Source organism: Hesperophylax consimilis, chromosome 23, assembly GCF_061612785.1.
Source record: "Hesperophylax consimilis isolate HC1 chromosome 23, BYU_Hcon_1.0, whole genome shotgun sequence".
Classification (NCBI taxonomy): Eukaryota; Metazoa; Arthropoda; class Insecta; order Trichoptera; family Limnephilidae; genus Hesperophylax; species Hesperophylax consimilis.
Window position 1 is genome coordinate 21,856,653 of NC_142858.1, and position 21,717 is coordinate 21,878,369.

The 21,717-nt window shown below is 33.9% G+C and overlaps 1 protein-coding gene across 1 annotated transcript in view; it reads left to right on the forward strand.

Moving 5' to 3' along the window:
- Imp (IGF-II mRNA-binding protein) overlaps positions 1–21,717 on the forward strand; it is a 104,426-nt gene that overhangs the window by 4,596 nt on the left and 78,113 nt on the right. Inside the window, exon 3 of the mRNA XM_089646186.1 lies at positions 3,499–3,523. Coding sequence (XP_089502312.1) covers positions 3,499–3,523 — 25 coding nt within the window. The remainder of the gene's footprint in view (positions 1–3,498; positions 3,524–21,717) is intronic.

Below are 21,717 nucleotides of genomic sequence, written 5' to 3' on the forward strand. Positions count from 1 at the left end.
ACCATGCTAAATAAATGATAATTTATTTTAAATTGTGTTTTACTTATTTTTTTTTTATTTTTACATAAACATTATTCTGATTTCCATATTGTGTTATTACTTATTACACTGGAATAAAACAACCAGGAGTGGAACAATAATAATTTATTTTTTTCCAGGACAACGAACTTCCCAAGCACGCAGAACTTTACAACTAAAGAGCTGCAGATGTTCTACGAGGAACACCGTTCGAAAGAAAAGTGAGTCTTTTTCCTTTATTTTGTTAAGTCACATTATCTGAAATGATTTTCGTGGGGGTCACGTACTCATTGTGCTGGGCGCGATAAGTTTGAAATTGCTTCGTTGCATCATTCAATTCATTAATTCAAAATATAACAGTGCATTCTTCTTCTTTCGAATGGTGGGGGGGTCAGAGGGTGACATCTAGGTCTGCGAGCCATTCTAGAGCCTCAGGCGTCGCCATGAGAACTTCATCAATCCCGCTGGGGAATGAATGGTGCGGACATTCGCTGAGCACATGTTCGGTGGTCTGCACCGCACCACATTGTGCAACTGTCCATCATGTGGGCACAGCGGCTATGGGAGCACCTTAACCTATTGATAGCGGACCAGATTTTGCGAGGCAATGAGAACCCAGGCTGTCTCTTGGTGGGGTCCTGTATGAGGTGGGCATTTTCCACGTTGGCCGTCTGCCACTCAAGTTTCCACCTATCTTCTGGGGTGAGAGTTAATCGGAGGAGCCTCTCTCCTTCCGCCCAGAAGGACTTTTTTTACTTCAGCGGCATGCCGGTGGAAGACGACATCTTCGTGCAAAGGTATTGCCCTTTTTTGCACCGTCTTCTTGTATTCCCTCAGTGTTGCAATTTCTCGCCTGATGTTTGGCGGGGTTATGTTTGCAAGTACGGGGAGCCAAGGAAGAGGAGTAGATTTTAAAGTCCCGCTGATGGTTCGCATTGTGGCATTAAGCTGAACGTCTACCATGGAAGTGTGGGCGCTTCAAGCCCATACTGGAGCACAGTATTCAGCCGTTGAAAAAACCAGGGCAATGGATGCTGTTCTGAGTGTGTTGGCGTCGCATCCCCAGCTAGTTCCAGCTAGCTTATTAACTATGTTAAGCCTTGTCCTAGTTTTTGTACCCACTGTTTCCATGTGTTGCCGGTAGTTCAAGCTCCTGTCCAAAGTAACTCCAAGATAGCGGGGGTGAGGGTCATGGTAAATATTTTTCCATCAACCTGAACACAGAGTTTGGAATTAGCTTCTGAATTGTTAAGATGGAATTGTTTTCGACCCATTTGGCTTTAGTCGCCAATTGAGAAAATATTCTTCCATAGCCTTTAGGTCAGAATTGAGGATACCTCCTGCTGCTTTAAGGGTTTTGATGTCATCTGCGTAAGTAAATTTTCTGCCTTCAGTGTGAGGTAGGTCTCAAGTGTAAATGTTAAAAAGCGAAGGGGCCAGCACTGAGCAAAGCCTAAACAGTTCATTAATTATTAAAAATATATCTTCTCAATATCCTATAGTTACTTCCTATGAAAATATTCTTGCCAGCAATTATTTCGTCAAATGCATAGGTGATGTGAGATGGGAAGCAATTGTTAATTGACACGTAACACGTTTGTGTGTAGATCTTGTATACGTTAGATACAGTAATGGGCTTAAGCAAGTGGACTCGCTATCAGAAATGACATGAAGAAGAAAATATTTCGTCACAAAAAAGTATTGATAGTCAAATACATAAAATTCATTGGAATTCTTTACTTAATGAGAATTTATTTTGTATCAAAAAATTAAAAATAATTTTATTAATTTATGCTGTAAAATTTTTTGAAAAGCAAACAAAATACTGAACGCGATAAAAAAATGGATTACCACTGATATTTTAGAGTAAATTAAAAAAGCGATGTAATGTTTCGAAAATGGAATAATTCTCCTACTAATAACAATGATGAAAATGATTACAAGCTCATACAAAATAATATCAACAAATTAATTACTAAACGAAAATCTTTTTTTTTTATATTTTCGAAAGTGGTTGATACTAAGCAAACCTGGGTTGAAATAACTAAAATGTCGGGAAGAAAACTAAAAGTAACTGCGATGAACTAAGGACCAGACAGTGGATAGTGTAGCAAAACAATATTCGAATTTTTATTGCTCAGATAGTATAAGCCAAATGTTGCACAAATGCGATTTTAAATCTTATGTCGATCCAGTAGAATTACCACATAGCATGTATTTTCTCAAGGCAACGCTGACTGAGATTCAAAATATTGTTAAAAAATATCAAAATTCCAAATCTGTATGAATGGACAATATAAGAATGTACGATTTAAAAAAAAAAACAAGTATTTTAGGACCTCTTTAGCATTTAGTAAATAGACTTTTTACCCAAGCTGAAATGCCTGATGACCTTAAATGTGCTATTATTAGACCGATATACAAAGGAGGAAAGCTCTCAGAAATAGGAAACTATAAACATATTAGTATACTAATACATACTGCACTTTGAAAAATATATTTAATCAAAATTAAGTTAATGTATTTTTTAAATTTTTGCATAGTAGACCAAAAACAATATGGCTTCCAAAATAAAAAGCACACATAGACATATGAATATTCATATGTCTATGAAAGCACAGAAACATTATTACAGGAGTTCTCGAATTATATAAACAATGAATTAAACCATAAAAGGCATGTGATATTTTCGATAATTCCAGAAAGTGAAAAGAAAGTGTTTGTCACAATTGATCCTCAAAATTTATGAATAATTGTAAAAGTAATTGGAATCAGAGGAAACCTACTAAATTTGTTTAAAAATTATTTATTTAATAGACATATATGTGTAAAAAATATTACAAAAAAATGAATGGGAAAAAATGTGTGCTAGGGTCCCTCAGGGGTCAATTTTGGGACCCACGCTTTATATTATATTTGTTTCATTGATGAAAAAACTTTTTTGACATGCTAAACACTTTTTTTAGGCTGACGACACAGCTCTTCTCATATCTGATGAACAATTATTATCCGTTGCTATCAAATGTATCCAACAAGACTTTACGTCCCTAATAAAATGGTCACATGGCGCAGGCTTAATCACAAATACCAACAAAACCAAATTGGTGCTCACACGATCTCCACATACATTTATATATTATAGATTTCTGGTATTATTTCTTACTTCCATCTAGTATTCAACACACTGACAACAATGAATCACCTTATTTGGGTGGCTTATCTTGCTAGGTAATGAGTATTTGTACATAGGTACAAGATGCGAAATAATATTTTATTATTAAAAAACTGGGCCACTAATTATAAGTTCGAATAGTACTTGGGATTTTACGAATAAATAAATAGTTAAATCCATATTAAAGGGTTATCCTACAGATAGTTCTTAACAAGTGGGTGGTGAATTACCCCCTGTAAATATACACCTACCTTATATTTGTATTAATGTTTAATTTTTTATTGAACTACATTAAGTGTATCCTTGAGGAAAAGATCTTTACTGGAAATAAAAGTCTATACCAACACGGAAAAATATGAGTATAGCTAATATATTATAAATCTCAGGTTAAAAACGGGAAAGCATGCCTTTAACAATGAATTATCAAGTTTCTTGATACTTTTTGTAAACTACCTACCTTATATTTGTATTAATGTTTAATTTTTTATTGAACTACATTAAGTGTATCCTTGAGGAAAAGATCTTTACTGGAAATAAAAGTCTATACCAACACGCAGAAATATGAGTATAGCTAATATATTATAAATCTCAGGTTAAAAACGGGAAAGCATGCCTTTAACAATGAATTATCAAGTTTCTTGATACTTTTTGTAAACTACCTACCTTATATTTGTATTAATGTTTAATTTTTTATTGAACTACATTAAGTGTATCCTTGAGGAAAAGATCTTTACTGGAAATAAAAGTCTATACCAACACGGAGAAATATGAGTATAGCTAATATATTATAAATCTCAGGTTAAAAACGGGAAAGCATGCCTTTAACAATGAATTATCAAGTTTCTTGGTACTTTTTGTAAACTACCTACCTTATATTTGTATTAATGTTTAATTTTTTATTGAACTACATTAAGTGTATCCTTGAGGAAAAGATCTTTACTGGAAATAAAAGTCTATACCAACACGGAGAAATATGAGTATAGCTAATATATTATAAATCTCAGGTTAAAAACGGGAAAGCATGCCTTTAACAATGAATTATCAAGTTTCTTGATACTTTTTGTAAACTACCTACCTTATATTTGTATTAATGTTTAATTTTTTATTGAACTACATTAAGTGTATCCTTGAGAAAAAGATCTTTACTGGAAATAAAAGTATATACCAACACGGAGAAAAATGAGTATAGCTAATATATTATAAATCTCAGGTTAAAAACGGGAAAGCATGCCTGTAACAATGAATTATCAAGTTTCTTGATACTTTTTGTAAACTACGAATATATTATCCGACATTCCCAAACTCCGCCATTTTCCAGAACAAAAGCTTTCAAGCATATTAATTTACTATATATTACAAATCGGTATGTAATTAAATATTTTATATCGAGTATTTTTTTACCTGCAAAAATCGAAATGTACAAAATGAACGGGTTTATCGGTCTGCTGGCACTAGACCAGCTACACTAAACTTTTCTTAGAGTGTGTACCTGTACCTAATGATGACTCTAATAAATTAATATTGTCAGACCGATGAAAAATTCTAATAACGCCCAGTCAGTAAATAATATTATGTTAATTATGTAAGAAAAATGGGAGAATTTGGACTGAAATTCGATAACAGGCGACCCGGCTGACAAGACCAGATAATCTGTCACCTTTGTTCCGTTCCTCTGTCGTGTTTGACTTCCACTCCTGGTTGTTTATTTTGGAAGCTGGGCGCTATCAATATATAATATACATATCAGTGGCAAACCGGTTTCTACTGCAAACATACGTATTTTACTTTTCACTACGTCTAATGCCGTAGAAATGAGATCTCTGGTGCGAATGCATACTAAGATCATGTATGATCGTGTGAAAAATTTGGAGATCAGCAAACTTTTTTTTAATTTTGAATATCGCACAAGAATCCCGACTGCTCCCAACCATCTGGAGCCAGTGAGACTTTGTTATATCCAATTGGGGTATGTAGTGAGGCCGAAGGTGGTGGGGAGTCGAAGGAGACGGGAAGAGTAAGGTGGGGAAGTACCTGGCTCATCAGATCTAGTCACCAGACACGGCTAAAGCCATTTCAAGCAACGTTTCAATACTGAATGATGGTCTTACAACAGGGCGATACTGAGAGTATCTTTCACTCTGAAATGATTTAATCGTGAAATAACACAAATTTTATTTTATTAATTTGTGATATTTCCCAATTTCTTCATTTAAAATAATACGTAGTATGTTTGCGGTACGTTTCAGAGTGCACAGAAAAATGAGTAATGCTGATTTATTAAGAATCTCAAATTAAATTATTGGTTATCCTGTTAAAACGGGACTGCCAGCCGCTCCCTGATAAATTAAATTCATAATAATATCGGAACACGTTTTCACGCACCTTCGTTTGTCTCATTAATATATCATGACGAAATGCAGAAATGTGAGGTTTTTTATAAACACGCGTTAGGAAAACATTGGTAGTTTATTAGGATACCTATCAATTCATTTGTTAATGGCCTACAATCCCTTTTTTAACAGGCATGCGAATAATTTGAATAGATTCTTAATAAATTAGCAATATTTTTTATCAGGAAGTATTCTCCGTGTAAAAGATACTCTCAGTATCACAATGGTGTAAGGTAACTATTCTCAGAATTGAAACATTGCTTGAAAAGGTACACAAAAATCTAGAAAATCTTATTAAAATTAGAACAAATATATCACAAGATGTCACACCCGAAAGGATCTCGTGGTTCCAGGGAGAAATACAGCAAAGTATCAAAAGTAGTATATATATCCGGGAGCGAAATTATATGATAAAATCCCCAAAGAATTAAATATTAAAACATGCGAAATGTTCTTCATCGGTTCAATAATAACTAAATAGTTGATTGGCTTAGGGAGGGTGGAGTCTGAAAACTATTAAATAATGTCACTTCAAATTTTACATGGTAACCTATTAAATGGCTCATTTATAATACTTAATAAATATTCAATTTCAATATTCAATATTGATCAAAAAAAATTACAATACAACAACACTTTAATTTTACAGAATAAATTTTAAGCAATTTTAAAAGCATTTGGTTCCTTAGAACGGGCAATCTGCCTAGCTAGAAACTAATATCGACCTACAACAATTCATAATAACAGTTGTACTTATTTTTAATATACTTATACATTTATTGCAATATTAGTATCTTGTTATAAAATCTTGTGCTTACCGCTAAATTTATTGTTGGTAAAGTTTTATAATTTTTTTAAAACCGCTTTACATAAAATATTTTAATGGTAAGGTACTGCTTTTATTAATATTAAATATAAATAACTTACATCCGATAAAAAAAATATACATATTATATATATATATATTATCGTAACGAACTCGTCGGAATTAATTAATGTGAGCCTCTAGCCAACCCCGTTATTAGAGTCTTGCACGACGATTACCTGAGGGTAAACGTAACGTGTGTTATAATCTACGCGTTCATAGATAGCCCTGAATTGAGTTATTTTATTAAAACACATTATTATGATCCAAAATATTAGCGTTCAAAGACGGTTTGAAAGTGAGATATGTACTAAATACGAATGTTAGAGGGAGCGCGCTAATATTAAAAATCGATAATAATTAATCGAAAATATTTTATAAAACACGACTCGTTTGAAATGGAGCAAAATTTAACTATACTAATAAGAGCATAAACTTAACTATACTTAAACTTAACCTTACTTAAACTTCACCTTACTTAAACTTAAACTTAACCTTACATAAACATAAACTTAACCTTACTTAAACTTAAACTTCACCTTACTTAAACTTAACCTTACTTAAACTTAAACTTCACCTTACTTAAACTTAACCTTACTTAAACTTCACCTCACTTAAACTTAAACTTACTTAACCTTAAACTTAAACATAGCCTTACTTAAACTTAAACTTAAACATAGCCTAACTTAAACTTAGCCTTACTTAAACAAAAACAAAACCTTACTTAAACTTAACCTTACTTAAACATAACCTTACTTAAACTTAACCTTACTGAAACTTAACCTTACTTAAACTTAACCTTACTTAAACTTAACCTTACTTAAACTTAACCTTACTTAAACTTAACCTTACTTAAACTTAAACTTAACCTTACTTAAACATAACCTTACTTAAACTTAGCCATTACTATTACTATTACTTTACTTAAAAACCTTAACTAAAACTCTACTGTAGCTTAGGTCTATTTATTCTGACTTATTAGTAATTAGTGATTGCCAGGGAATACCTATGTCGCTAAAGCTTTTCCTAAAGCCTGACGATCTACTTGTTCATTATGATAATATCGTTCTTCAATCTGTCAATTCGTATATAGAGTATAGTCATAGTTGAATAGTTCAGTAAAATGTTTGTAATTAAGTAAAGTAAGTACCTACTAATTAAGGTTTAATGATGCTGTTTTAGTGGCTATTCTTCAAAGATTGGGAAGGGCTGGTTAGGGCACCACTGTTAGAAGGGCTGGCTGTCTGAAAATTAAACTAACCGTCAAATGTTATGTGTATTTGCATAATATTAATTATGTGCTTATTCTAATGCCTGGCGGAATCAACTCAGGCCAGCAAAACGTTACAAATGTACCTATACAATAAAATAAGGGGTACAATGTCAATTCTAAAGAACCTCTTGTCAATTGGTCAACTCTTGATGTGTGCGTGTGCCTTCTCATCTTACTCTTTATTAATAAGCGAGTGGGTTTTTCACTACCTCTGAGTATGAAAGTGTTGAGTAACTAATGTTTATTTATGTATTCATCTTTAGTTAAATCACATCACTATGTGTTCTAATATACCAAACATTATAAACATTTCCGAGTGCCTAATTATATAATTTTACAGTGTCGAGTTACTTTCTTCGTAGCATAATACCGCTTTGATAATGTATTGTAATAATATGATAAAAATATATATTATTTTCCCTTTTTGTAAGAAATAGATATAATGATATTCTCATCGGGATCTTCCATGCTGACGATTTAATTCACATATTATTTGAATTTATTAGTATAGATAATAAAAAGTTTGTAGTGTATTTTTCTAGTTGTTATTTCTCGTGTTTTGTATTATTGAAATATTGTTTTAGAATACTGTTGTTTTATTGACGTGGTGTTATATTGTTGACGATATCGTCAGTGGTAGTTCTCACAGGGACTTTCAGAATACATTTTATTATGACTTTTAATTGGTGATTTTAGGATATTGTCATTTGCACTGCCCCATCCGATAATACCGTATCCTAACAGTGATTGGCAAAGAGCCAGTTAGATCTTAATGAGGACATTTTTGATGATTTAAAAAACATTTATAATATTATTTAAATAGTTATTATTACCTTGAAGTGTTGATAATAACTTTATTTAATTAAAAGACTGATAACTTTGTTTACATTCATTGATTAAATAAGACAATAATAATAATGTTTACATCCCTTTTATTTGAGGGTACACAATCATCATGTTTCTTGGACGCAAATATTATAATATTGTTTATGTTATAATATTGTTGTGAAATTGGTATTTAGATATTTCTCTTTGTAAAAACGGTCCTCAGTTCACCAATTGTGTGAAAAGACATGAAAATTCAAAGCAAATTTGAGTTCATTGTCACGCACTATTACCAGTTTTAATTTTATTTATTTATTTACAATGCTTCGCTATTGCTGGACTTCTTCCACCACCCACTGCTGTATATGAGATATTGCGTTAAGTATTCATCCCGACTTCTTCTGCTATTTAAACCACGCTTTAAACACTCCCGGCACCATAGACATATGAATATTAGTAGACCTGCCCTAAGTGATTAAAAGCGTATTATTCCCCACTCCCCATACCGGTTCCATTGGAGCCGGCTGTGCTCGCGTATGGCCTCAAGTGAATTTAGAAAACGTGACGTCATCATTCTTGTGCGAACTATGGTCGAGGCATCATCGGTTCATTTTACGAAATAACACGGCAAAATGGTGACTTGTGGTATGAAAACTTGTAAAAATAGATGTGAAAAAGAGAATAAACCCAATTGTCGTATTACATTCCATATATAAGCATTATTTTACTTTATTTTAAGCATATTCACATCGTATAATATGGATCAGTTGTAGAAACATATACTATCACACCGAGATACGTCTGGACGCGAAACACAAAGCTGGTTGGTTGCTGAGAAGTAAATTATGAACATTTATAAAAGTGTCTTAACTAAACACGTAAGCGAAATATTCGACTCTGAAAATAGAAGAAATTTATTTTGCCGAATTTGGACTTCGCAAATTTGTTCATAACGTGGCGAGTAATTTGCGCTCCCATGTAAAAATGTCTATTCATTCAAAAGCAGATTTTACTTTTAAGAACTAAATGGTGATATTATAATGCGAGATGCCTATATACTGTCAGATTGATTTATTGACGAATCATAGTCAGCTTTACCCCCTTCGTTCTTCAACAGTTGATTTTACCCCTCATCTTTAATTTCTAGTCTATATATTCATATGTCTGTGCCCGGCACTAATAAAAACAAACATTGAAATTTTCAGCGATATCAGTCGACTACTTCTCGAGTTTTGCGAGCGCAAACATACGCAGGCTGAAGTTTTATATTATATTTATTAATCATCTACGCCTTGATAGGCTTTTATATGTTTTTACGGTTTACTAAATGGTTTTCATTTCGAACGTTTCGGTTGCAACAATCTGTCCTTAGAATAACTTAATAGCTCACTTCGTAAATAAATCATTTTCACGTTATCAAAGAATTAAACACAGCTAACATGCCCGCACCGTTGCTATATAAGCGTGTTGTGTTCACTCCTACGATCTAAGTAATAGCTAAAAGTGAAGTAAATTCACTTCTTAAATTACATGTCTGTATACGGTGAGACCCAAACGGTTGCACTGAACACTTCAAAGGCATCTGACTGGATCAGAATCAGGCAAAACAATCCGCTTCCTTAAGTACCAAACATCCGTTTTAATTAAACTATTCATATAGTTTACAAACAAAAATAAGGCGAAAAGCTCTAGCTTATAATTAACCATTTTGTCAGTTGGTTCACATTACCTCTCGTGGGCCCATAGGGTCTGGCACAGTGAAACCGACAACATTACAATATCGGATCGATAGGCGTGACTACCTATGATGTTAAACCCATTTCCTGCGCTGTTGATAGCCGGACCGATTTTGATAATAAATAACAAATACATATTTTCTGGCAACACTGGCGCATCTATCTATGAATTGATTTTCCTAAACATCAAACTGCCACGTAAAAGTTAAAAATACTAATAAATTGACAGTATTGAGTTGAAATATAACTTAATCGTACTTTGGCAACACGCTTGTACCTTTTGACGCTAAAAAGAGATTTAATTAGATAATGAGGTATTTAGCCAAAACTAAAAACATTTGTTTCTTCAAGCTGGAACGAAGTCCGTTGATCGCGTCCTAAGATGAATTAATTGAGTACATGGATCTTGTATTATCATGATCATATGATCATGTACGATTTCTTGCGCATCTAAGAGCTTCGTTATTTCACCTCCATTCATTAATAAGCCAGTTATTCTGCATAGGGAACGACACATCTGACACCTTGGAGGCCGCGCTAAAAACATCGGCTTTTGTCTATTTACTGTCGAAATCATATTCTGACCGTGTTCGCAAATATCGCTAACTGACTGTATATGTATCGTGTTGATATTAGGTTATATCGATCTAACCTGCTAAAAACCCGCATTACCTTTGGGTTCCAGGGTATCTAGCACGGCTGGTCGATAAAGAATTTATCGTTAAGGCGAAGCTTAATGCCAAATCACTATTTTGATTCATCTTTATAACAAATTGGTGTACATTATGAATACCAAAAAATATGCTTTAAATTGAAGGTTCTTCTATCGTTTCGCTTGAGTAGAATACAGATAAAAAATAGATTACTCAAATAAAAAATATAAATGAAATCTACTAAAAAAAATTTTTTTCAATATAAATGTATGAACGCATAAAGGAAACAACTTTAAAAAAATACAGTTTTATATCTAAGATTATCTGTGACAGTTTCACATGATTAAGGGATACCAAGAATATACTCATTTTAGGCTTGTAGCTTCCTCTTAATGTCGATAACTTGTCATCATTCCCAACCACGACTTGGAATATGCAAACAATAGTTAAAGTCGAATAGATTAAGAACATTTAGTCGTAGTGAACTGTTCTTTTTTTCGTTTTCGATCTACAGTCGTGTTCGGGAGCGACGACAAGTTACCGACATAATCGATAAATCGTTTATCGATCAGCGTGCTAGGTACCCAGGAGAGATAGAATATCGCTATTTGAATATGTTTGTACAACGAGATCAGGTGAAGACACCTTAATTACATAGGCCGCAGCTTGTGCCTACCGACACACTTACAGCGTATTACACGGACATCAATCTCGCGGACCCGGGCAGAAGCGTGTCGCGCGGGCATTGTCGCTGAAGGAAGCTTAGCCCAGCCCTGCACCCCTTTGGTTTCCCGACGACACAACCCACCCGGCGCACCGCGCACCGTTCTCCCCTCTTGTCGTGTTACTTTTTACTGTCCTCTATTTAAATTCAAATTTCAAACGTTTTTATTTATGACCAGCATTATTTTATTGATGTTGATTCAGTACGATTATTATTGTACCTCTAGATTTCGAGGAAGACAGTATTTTTCATTTGGGAGGCGGGTATGGGATAACCAACACTTCTGCCATAGGTCACCCCAAGTGGTTCGCTACGTTGGGTGACTTTGCAGGGGTGCGCGGGTTCATGGGGTGAGGTTTGTCCGGGTCTTGGCGACAGATACATCTGCCCACCAACTTCTTAGCAGACCGGATTGGAAGAGACTGGTTGAGGGAGACCTTTTGACCTCTCCAGCAGGACTCTCTCAGAACGTGTCACTGCTCGACACACTGACCCCAGATTCCTACCCACCCCTCATAGCTTTTTTCCTTCCCAGAACTTATTCCCCTTCTTTTCCTAAAAATATAGATGTCATAGGCCCTGAAGGGAATTATTTTCGTCAAGGCCTCCTTTGTGAAGCTAATGTAAAAAAATAATAAAATAATAGAAATTAAGGTTTTTTATACAGATTTCTGGGCATCATAAAATAGTTCGAATTCAGTACAATACTAAATCAGTTACAAATTATGTATAATAAAAATTAATACTTAATGAAAAAAATAAAAAATCCGAGAAAAAATATGAATACCTTTTGAATTAAAACTTATTTATATAAAATATTGCTTATTTATTAAGAATAACTAAAAATTATTTGTTATCCCGTTAAGACGAAAAGACGATTAAATATTATTTTTTCGTTAAGACGAAGTTTTATTTATTTATTTATTTATCTTAAGTTAGCTCACATCTTCGTGTGTGCTAATAGTTTTATAAACATATAAACATGTACATTATTTGGAAAACATAATCTTTCTTTAAATATTTCACTAAAGTCACAAAAAAAAGAAACATTAATAATTGAGATAGACATATTTTCTTAATTCATTTTTGAACTTATTAATATTTTCTATCACAGCAATTTCCTTCGGGATTTTGTTATAGAGTTGAACAGCCTGGTACATCAGAGATTTTTGGGTGCTTGTTTTTTTTCTTGTTGGCAATCTAATTTGCTTAGAATTTCTCGTCCCGTGTCCGTGTATCTCGTTATTGTAATTTATTTTTCTTTTCAGTTCCTTAGACATCATCCCTAAGTTAATTTTATGTATAAAAATAAGTACATTAAAATACACAGTTTGCTTCACCGTCAAAATATTCAGCTTGTTATTCTTGTTAAGCTTTTAGTAAAGGCGGAATGTATTATCACGGTGTCGGAACACGTTAACAAAATGATCATCTCGTATTTGCCGAGACGTTTTCAGCGTAAAGAAACGGTGACATAATTCGCCCCTCCTCTGTCAAAACCTCTTAGATCACAAGACCGGGACACTTATTTAAAGCTGCCTAGCAACTTGTCCCGACCTTGTGATCTAGGAGGTTTCGCCTCGACCCGGTTTCACTGTACTCAGCCCATGTACTTGTGTAATAGGGTGGGCCATCATTTTTTTGATGTGTCATTTTTACAGCGAGTCTCAAAAGTTGCCCGTGACTAGTGATTATGAGTTGAGTTTTATTTTTATGAATCAATTGTTATTTTGGTCATCATCAACCATCAATCAAGGCTTAGGGACAATTAGATTAGTGATTTTGCGAAAAAAATCCTCGTCCTTCTTGAATCCCGGGCGTTCCCGGGGATTTAAGCAGAGTTTTTCGAAATAACATATAAGACAGTCATTTTTAACGTCAAGTGTACAAATTTTCAGCAAATCCACCCCGGGATACTCTTCTATCTATATAGATAGAAGATAAATTTTAGCAGTTTGATGACTCGAGTGAGACACGTAATAGGTGTTCCACAAATTTAAAACTTTACTTTTGAAAAACGGTTGCTATCAAAAGTCACACTCAAATAGCCGAAGAAATTCAGCAGTTTGATGACTCGAGTGTGACGAGTAATAGGTTTTCCACATAGTTTGATGACTCGAGTGTAACCAAAAATATATTTTCCATCTATTTCCAACTGGTCAATTGAATATTTCTAATCGCCAGCTGTTATTAAAAGTCAAATGAGACAAAAAACACAAATGCATTATAAATGTACTGAAAAATATAAGTACGTATTTGTTATAAGTTAAATTTTATACAGTGAAATAATTAGTATAAACTAATGAGTTTTTACATGACACGCGTTACTTTTCAAATATGTACATCTTTTTTTTTTTAAAGCAATAATTATTAGCCTGAAACACTCATCCACATTGAAAAATCTCCTGATAAAAGATACATGACGCCAACGGGACATGAACCCGTGTCCTTTCGATTTCCAGTCGACAGCTCTGACCACTGAGCTATGACGGCTTATCTCTTATCCGCGAAATAATTCAATATATACTAGTGTTTCATTCAACAATTATTGCTTGTTACATTTTTTCACCTGAAACAACCAACATTATTTTATTACCAAAAAAAATAATAACACAGGTCTGCAACGTTTTTTTTTCTTTGAAATAAGAGGTAATTCCCATGTATTTTTGGTTGCTGAATTCGGGAATATTATCAAAAAAATTCCATCACGTAAGGTTTTTCCGCAAAACGCAAAATACTGTGGGATTGCCTATCTTAAGTCGCAAAACGGGGTTTATTGCGGAAATATATATTTTTTTATTATTTACATCTTATTATAAGATAATATTAAGTTTTATAGACTGAAACAAAACATTTAGTAACTCATGACGATAAAATTAGTCAGCTTTGAATCATATATATTGGGAGAGAGCCTCGAAACCACAGCGATGACTGCTACTTTTGTTCGTGCAATGTGCAAGGGTATAATACCAAAAATAAAAAACAAATTCGCTACCCAAACAGATTCAGCATTCCGCCCAGTCCCTCACGGACCTGGCATTCCTACACCACAAGAACCCCAAAGCCTGGACGATTTGCCATCATCAGAAAGTGAATCAGAAGAAAGTTCTAGTGACGAGTTTCAAGTAGGCGACTCCAGTGGACCTCAACAATTTTCTCAAGCTGAATTAAATGACCTGATCCGAGATTTAAAATCTTGGTGCAGTTAGTGAAGAGCAAGGTGAGAGGTTTCACCAAGATATCAAGGAAATGGAGAGAAGGTATCAAGGTCGATGGGATATAAATATGATAGGCGACTACTGCTGGATGCTGCATAGGGAAAATATAACGTCCCACAAACGAAAAAGCACAAAACGAAGCTTCCACTAAAAAAAGCATATTTTATAAAGATTTATAACTGCATATGATGTAAATAAAATATATTATGACTTAAAATTAATTAAATTTGTATAATTTTATGATTTTTCTTTTGAACATTCCCTACAGAAGTAGTGTAAGGCGGGTTTTGCCTATATTTTAATTTCCACTTTGCGGAAAATCCTTACGTGATGGGTCAAAATGGATGGCATTCTCGAATTCAGCATTCCAAAATACATATAATTCAACCATTACCATTTAAAAAAAATTAAATCTATTTGAATTTTTATTTTGTTTTCTTGAATGAATGAAAAGATACATGAAGGAATGAATGAAATGGAATCTTGGAAGTTAATGTCAATCGTTGTTGATGACAGTGCATTCTATCAAGTTTGATGCCACTCAAGCGCTAACACATGCACACACACGGATACGTTATGAAAAAATATATATACAGGGTTTTCCAATAAGAGGTGTTATTTTGATATACAATCGTAAAAGATCAATGGTTTCGTTGCTTGTGTGGCATGTAGCGCCGTTTGGTTGAAAGTAAACGTTGTCTAAATCAATACCATCCAATTCCAGCCATGAAAAATTATTAATCATTTCTCGATAGCGCAATCCATTCATTCATTCATTCTGTAGGGAATGTTCAAATCCACCGTAACTGTTGCTCCAGCCTCATTTTCGAAAAAGTAAGGTCCAATGACTCCGCCGGACCATAAACCGCACCAAACAGTCACACGTTGAGGATAGAGAGGTTTTTCAACAATAACTCTTGGGTTTTCCGAGACCCAGGTGCGACAATTTTGCTTATTGACGAAGCCACCGAGATGGAAATGGGCCTCATCACTCAAGATGATTTGCATTTGATTCACTCAAGTGAATTTTAATAATTTCAATGCGTTGTTGAAGCGTGTATCGTTCCATTTTTATTAATGACGTAGTTTTTACTTGTCAAATGTCAAAAGATGACAGCTTCAAAAGTAACATCTACCGAAATAGCGGGCTATTCAAAATAACACCCCTTATTGGAAAACCCTGTATATCGTATTTCTTTTTAAAAACGTCTACTAGTAACAATTTTTTTACGATTTGGTTTTTTAAGAAACTTAAAATATCTGTGGATATATCCACACATAAATTAAAGAAGAACTAGAAAATGCCTTGTGGGTGTGTTCCGTTATCCAAATATTTTTCCATTCGAGTGTATTCCATCATTTTATATTCAAATTAACAACTTTTGAGACCCCTGACTTGTTCAAATAACTGTTCCAAACCAAACCAACTACACGTCGATAGATATTGTTGGTTGATGCAACTATATAAGATTATAAAACATACACGGCGTGTCTATTTTGTCCCCTTACATAAAATAATGTAATCTACTTCGGTCCACAATCGAGTCCCCGTTATTAAAAAAATACTGGTTATAAGTGCAATATCAAATATTCGTAGTACGGCTAACAAAATACACGCCTTGTTTGTTCTCCCGTTTTCGGAATTAATTCACAGGAAAGGTCCGGCGTCGCACAGCGGGCTGAAAATCGCCTTTCATAGACATAGAGATTTGAATTTTCAAGGGTATTTTTTTTGGCTAGAGATGGATTCTGCTGATCATTACTACGCTATAAAATGTCGTACGAAGCAATTGCGTGTACAAATGAAGGAGTTATAATTTTTTAAAGAAAAATTTGTATGGCGCTGACATTAAAAATGAGGCTATCTCTGGAATCATAAGGTTGGCCGTTCTCTCCTTACACACAGATAATACTACTATTTATTTGTATTTTTTTGACATACTTCATATTGTGGCGCAAGGTGCGATTTTTTTTTTTTAAATCCTCAAATTTAAAAAAAACCATTTTTAATGTTGATGATTCATTTTAATTCTTAAATGCTTTTAGGCTTGCGGTGTAAATAAAATATTGTAAACTAGACAAAGCATACTCATATGTAAAGCATTTAAGCATTAAAATGAATCTTCAACATAAAAAAGTTTTTTTTTCAACTTTGAGGATTTAAAAAAAAAAAATCACAAGTTTCGCCACAATACGAAGTAGGTCAAAAAAATACAAATAAATAGTAGTATATTTGTGTGTAAGGATATAATGGTCAACCTTATGATTCCAGAGATAGCCTCATTTTTATTGACAGTTCCATACAATTTTTTCTTAAAAAAATGATGACTCCTTCATTTGTACACGCAATTGCTTCATACAAAATTTTATAGCATATTAATGATCAGCAGAATCCATTTCTAGCCAAAAAAAATACACTTGAAAATTCAAGTCTCTATGTCTATAAAAGGCGATTTTCAGCCCGCTGTGCACAGTGTTTTGGCTTGCAGTGTAAATAAAATATTGTAAACTAGACCAAGCATACTCATATGTAAAGCATTTAAGCATTAAAATGAATCATCAACAAAAAAAAAAAAATTTCACTTTAGGATTTTAAAAAAAAAATCGCACCTTGCGCCACAATATGAAGTATGTCAAAAAAATAAAAATAAATAGTAGTATTATCTGTGTGTAAAGATAGAACGGCCAACCTTATGATTCCAGAGATAGCCTCATTTTTAATGTCAGCGCCATACAAATTTTTCTTAAAAAAATTATAACTCCTTCATTTGTACACGCAATTGCTTCGTACGACATTTTATAGCATAGTAATGATCAGCAGAATCTATTTCTAGCCAAAAAAAATACCCTTGAAAATTCAAGTCTCTATGTCTATGAAAGGCGATTTTCAGCCCACTGTGCGTCGTGGGATGGGATTGGTAGAGAGTAGAGGTGAGTCGTACCAGCTCATCGAATACTCATACTTGGAACGACTAGTACAAGTGAAAATTAATACTTATTCCAAATACCTGTCCCCTAGTATTTCGCAATTGTACTTACTTACAAGTGAGATGGGATTGGTAGAGAGTAGAGGTGAGTCGTTCTAGTTCGTCTTGATACTTGGAACAACTAGTACAAGTGAAAATGAATACTTGTTCCAAATCTTCGTATTTTGCAATTGTACCTACTTACAAGTGACGATATACAAAATTTCACATTTCCGAAGTATGATTCCCTACAATGATTTTTAAATCCGTGGGGGGGAAAGTGGCTGGAGAATATCAGGAAAAACTTCTTCTCCACAATATTTTATTTTAAAATCCATGGGGGAAAGTGTAGCTAGAGAATTTCCAATGAAATTATTCCCTAATTTTTTTGTGTCCTCTGGTGGATTTGCTTTACGGGTGTTTCATATTTGGATTAGAGAATCACTCGTCTTATTAAGCGTCTTGCACGTCTATTGTATTGCATATAGGGGATACGAAAGACGCGCAAGACGCGCAATACGTACAATATTTATGAACAAATACTAAGTACTAAAGTATCTTAGATATCTGTTCCAAACATCTGTTCTAGTATATACGCTTCACCTCTAGTAGAGAGAGGTGTTGGGGGTGGAGGCGCGAGCTATGAGCTGTACATGTGAAAGGCCATGCACTCACGCTTACTTTGTGTACACTGAACAAAGTGCTGCACGCTGTATACTTATATGACTGTTTACAGTTGGTAAGGGTAGAATTCGCGCCGTTCTAAAGTTCTTTGGAAAGTAAGTTTCTTTGTTCACTTTTGGAAACAGTTCATAAAGGGATTATAGAAAAATCGTCGCCTTCCTTATTGTCATGGCGAGAAATATGATCTAATCAGTGGTAGAAAAAGAAAAAACCACGTTTTATATTCAAATCAAGAAGTTAACCATACCTCTATGATTCCAAAGTTTCCGACTACAATTTAAGAATAAATTTGAAAATCGTGATTTTTTATTCATTGTTTTATACGAAAAGACGAAAACTGTAATGACAATTGTGACACATTTGTCTAATAAAACGTGTGATTTTTCATTTTCGGCAAGTTTAGTTACAAAAAACGTAAAGTGAGTAATTTTTAAACTTTCCATTCTCGAACAGAATATGGAATTATAGGATAGTTATCTGCTACATCTAAGTAAATAAATAACCTTAATACATTAAAAAATGAATCATAAAAACCATGCTGAAAGTACCCATAAGAACAAAAGTTTTGACGCACCATATGTACAACAAATATATTCCAAAAATATTCTATCGAAACTATTCCAAAATACGGAATCCTCTACTATAATTAAATATCTTTAGTCCATCTTACCACAGGACCCCTGGTGAAAAGTTCTTTGAAATACCATTGTTATAGACCATAGTATTAACATAGATATTTTTTGTTAAACTTATCATCTCACCCTTTTCTCTTTGCTCTCCTGAATTATTAAATATTATTTGATCTATGTTATAAACTAATGTGTTCTTAAATAATAATAATAACCAGATAAGTATGGTAATGTATAAAATATAAATAAATATAAATTATAACATATGTACATTCTAGCAGCACGTTCATCCATCAAATGCATTGTACATATAGCTTTGTATTAGTGATCGACGAACCAGTGGATACAATCTGATAGTTTGACTAATATATAGTTAGTAATAACATAGATCATTGTAGAAATGTATTATTTATGTGATTTTGCAAAAAAACGGCGTTATAAAAATCATCCAAATATTATTTTTATGAATATATTATTTTCTCAATAGGACAAAATTGCACCCTAAAGAAGATTCTTTTAAGAACCTTTCCTTATTTCGAAGTTCTAAACTCTTATGTCATTAAATCATTATCAAACCAGGTATAAATAGTGGCTAGGCTAAATGTCGAAAGCAGCAAGTTAAAGAAGTAACAGAAAAAACTACGATAAGTAAATATATATTTTAATCAGAATTTTTAGCCTGTGAACATTTTTCCTGGAGATAGAAATAATAACAAACTGAAATTATTTTTTCTACCCACTCTTTGGGTCTTGTTTGACAGAACATTTCACGTATCAGACAGAGATGCTCCCTGACAGTTTGACAGTTTAATATTGCCTAGTACGGCGAAGAAACGGCTGTCACCAAAAAAACTAGCCGAGCTTATATAATGCGAGATGACAATTAAGATTTAAAAATAAAAATCCACCACTGGGTGAGTAATGGCGACAAACACGATCATACAAAATATAAGACAAACAATTTTTTTCTGTCATATTAATATTTGAAAATGGTATCTCTTAGCAACGAGCTCCACAACAGATCAATACAATTTTTTTTTTCAATTGGATTACGTTGTGTTGAAGAAAGAAAGGAGATGTGAAAGATGAAATCTGGATATTCGTAATTGGGCACTAAGCACGGCATTCGCCATTTTCAAGCAACCTACATTTCGATTCTAAATGCTGCAATTCCACATGGCTGTAGCTGTTAAGCGTCAGCTACACTACTCGCTTCGACGCTTCGACGAAGTTCTCGACGAAGTTAGCCGAAGTTCGAAGTGCGTGCCCACACACTCGTGCAACTTCGCGAGTAACTCAGTCCAGTCCTTTGACTCGGGCGCATTTACCGACAACAATCGGAAGTCGGGCGAAGCGAAGCGAAGTTGCCCGAAGCGAAGTGAAGTTCGTGCCCACACTATCGTATTCGGTCAACTTCGATCAACTTCGCGAGTAGTGTAGCTGGGCTTTTACAAACAAGATTTCGATTTTTTAATAGCGCCTTGGAAACTGGAACCAGGGCGATACTGAGAGTATCTACAACTTTACTTAAAAACATGATCTCAAAATTTAAAACTGGTCCGAACTTCTCTTCCGCTTGTACCTACCCCATTTCCTTCCGTTCCTCACAAAAATTAAAACGTTCACCAAATGAGAGTCACTCGTTCCGGGCAATATAACTTTGAAAACTTAAACCCCCGAATTCCCAATTATTATCGATTTTTCTTTTTAACTCTCTTAAGTTTTTGAATTCCAAAAAAATGTAATTTTTGAAGATAATATCCATACATCTGTTATGCCGAAACATTAATTATATATATGAAATTCCCTCGATAGAAAAAAATCGCAACGTAAGTTCTGAAAATATTAAAAACAGGTTTTGTTCCGTTATTTAATATGTTATAGTCATGATAAAATTCACAGTTTATCTTTAAATGCAACTAAAGCATTTGTCGAGAGATTTTTGATCTATTTCACACGCGTCGGCTTTTATTAAATATTTTCACCGTTTTCGCTTAATTATTATCGTTTTTTTAATATTAGTGCGCTCCCTCTGACATTTCGTATTTATATATATATAACCCTTTCAAACCATCTTTGAACGCTTACTACGGTAGAATAAAATGAGCATTTCCTTACAACGAATGGACCTTTTCAATTCGAGAACATTAATTATTATACTGTAGCAAAATTCGTAACATGCCAAGTCAATTCGGTCGAGAGGTCTCAAGGGTGCCTCACCTCTCCTCTCCACTCCTCCTTGGTTCCCTAAAGGCACCACTACTACTTAAAATCAATTGAATTACATGTGTACTTATACAGAGTGGAACAGCATGTACCCAAAGGACTTTAACCAGTGATTTCTGACCAGATTTGGAGTAAAAATGTAGAAGTCATTTTACTGCCCGACGATATTATTTTAGATTAAAAATAAAATAAAAATATATATTTTTCCTTCACACGTCGCAACTGTGTAGTTGGGTACAATCTAGCGGGTCACCTGATACGCTCTCCGTCTCGTTCCAGCAGCACGGTAACAGAGGAGACAGAGAACGTATCACGTGATTCGTCGCGAACGTAGCACT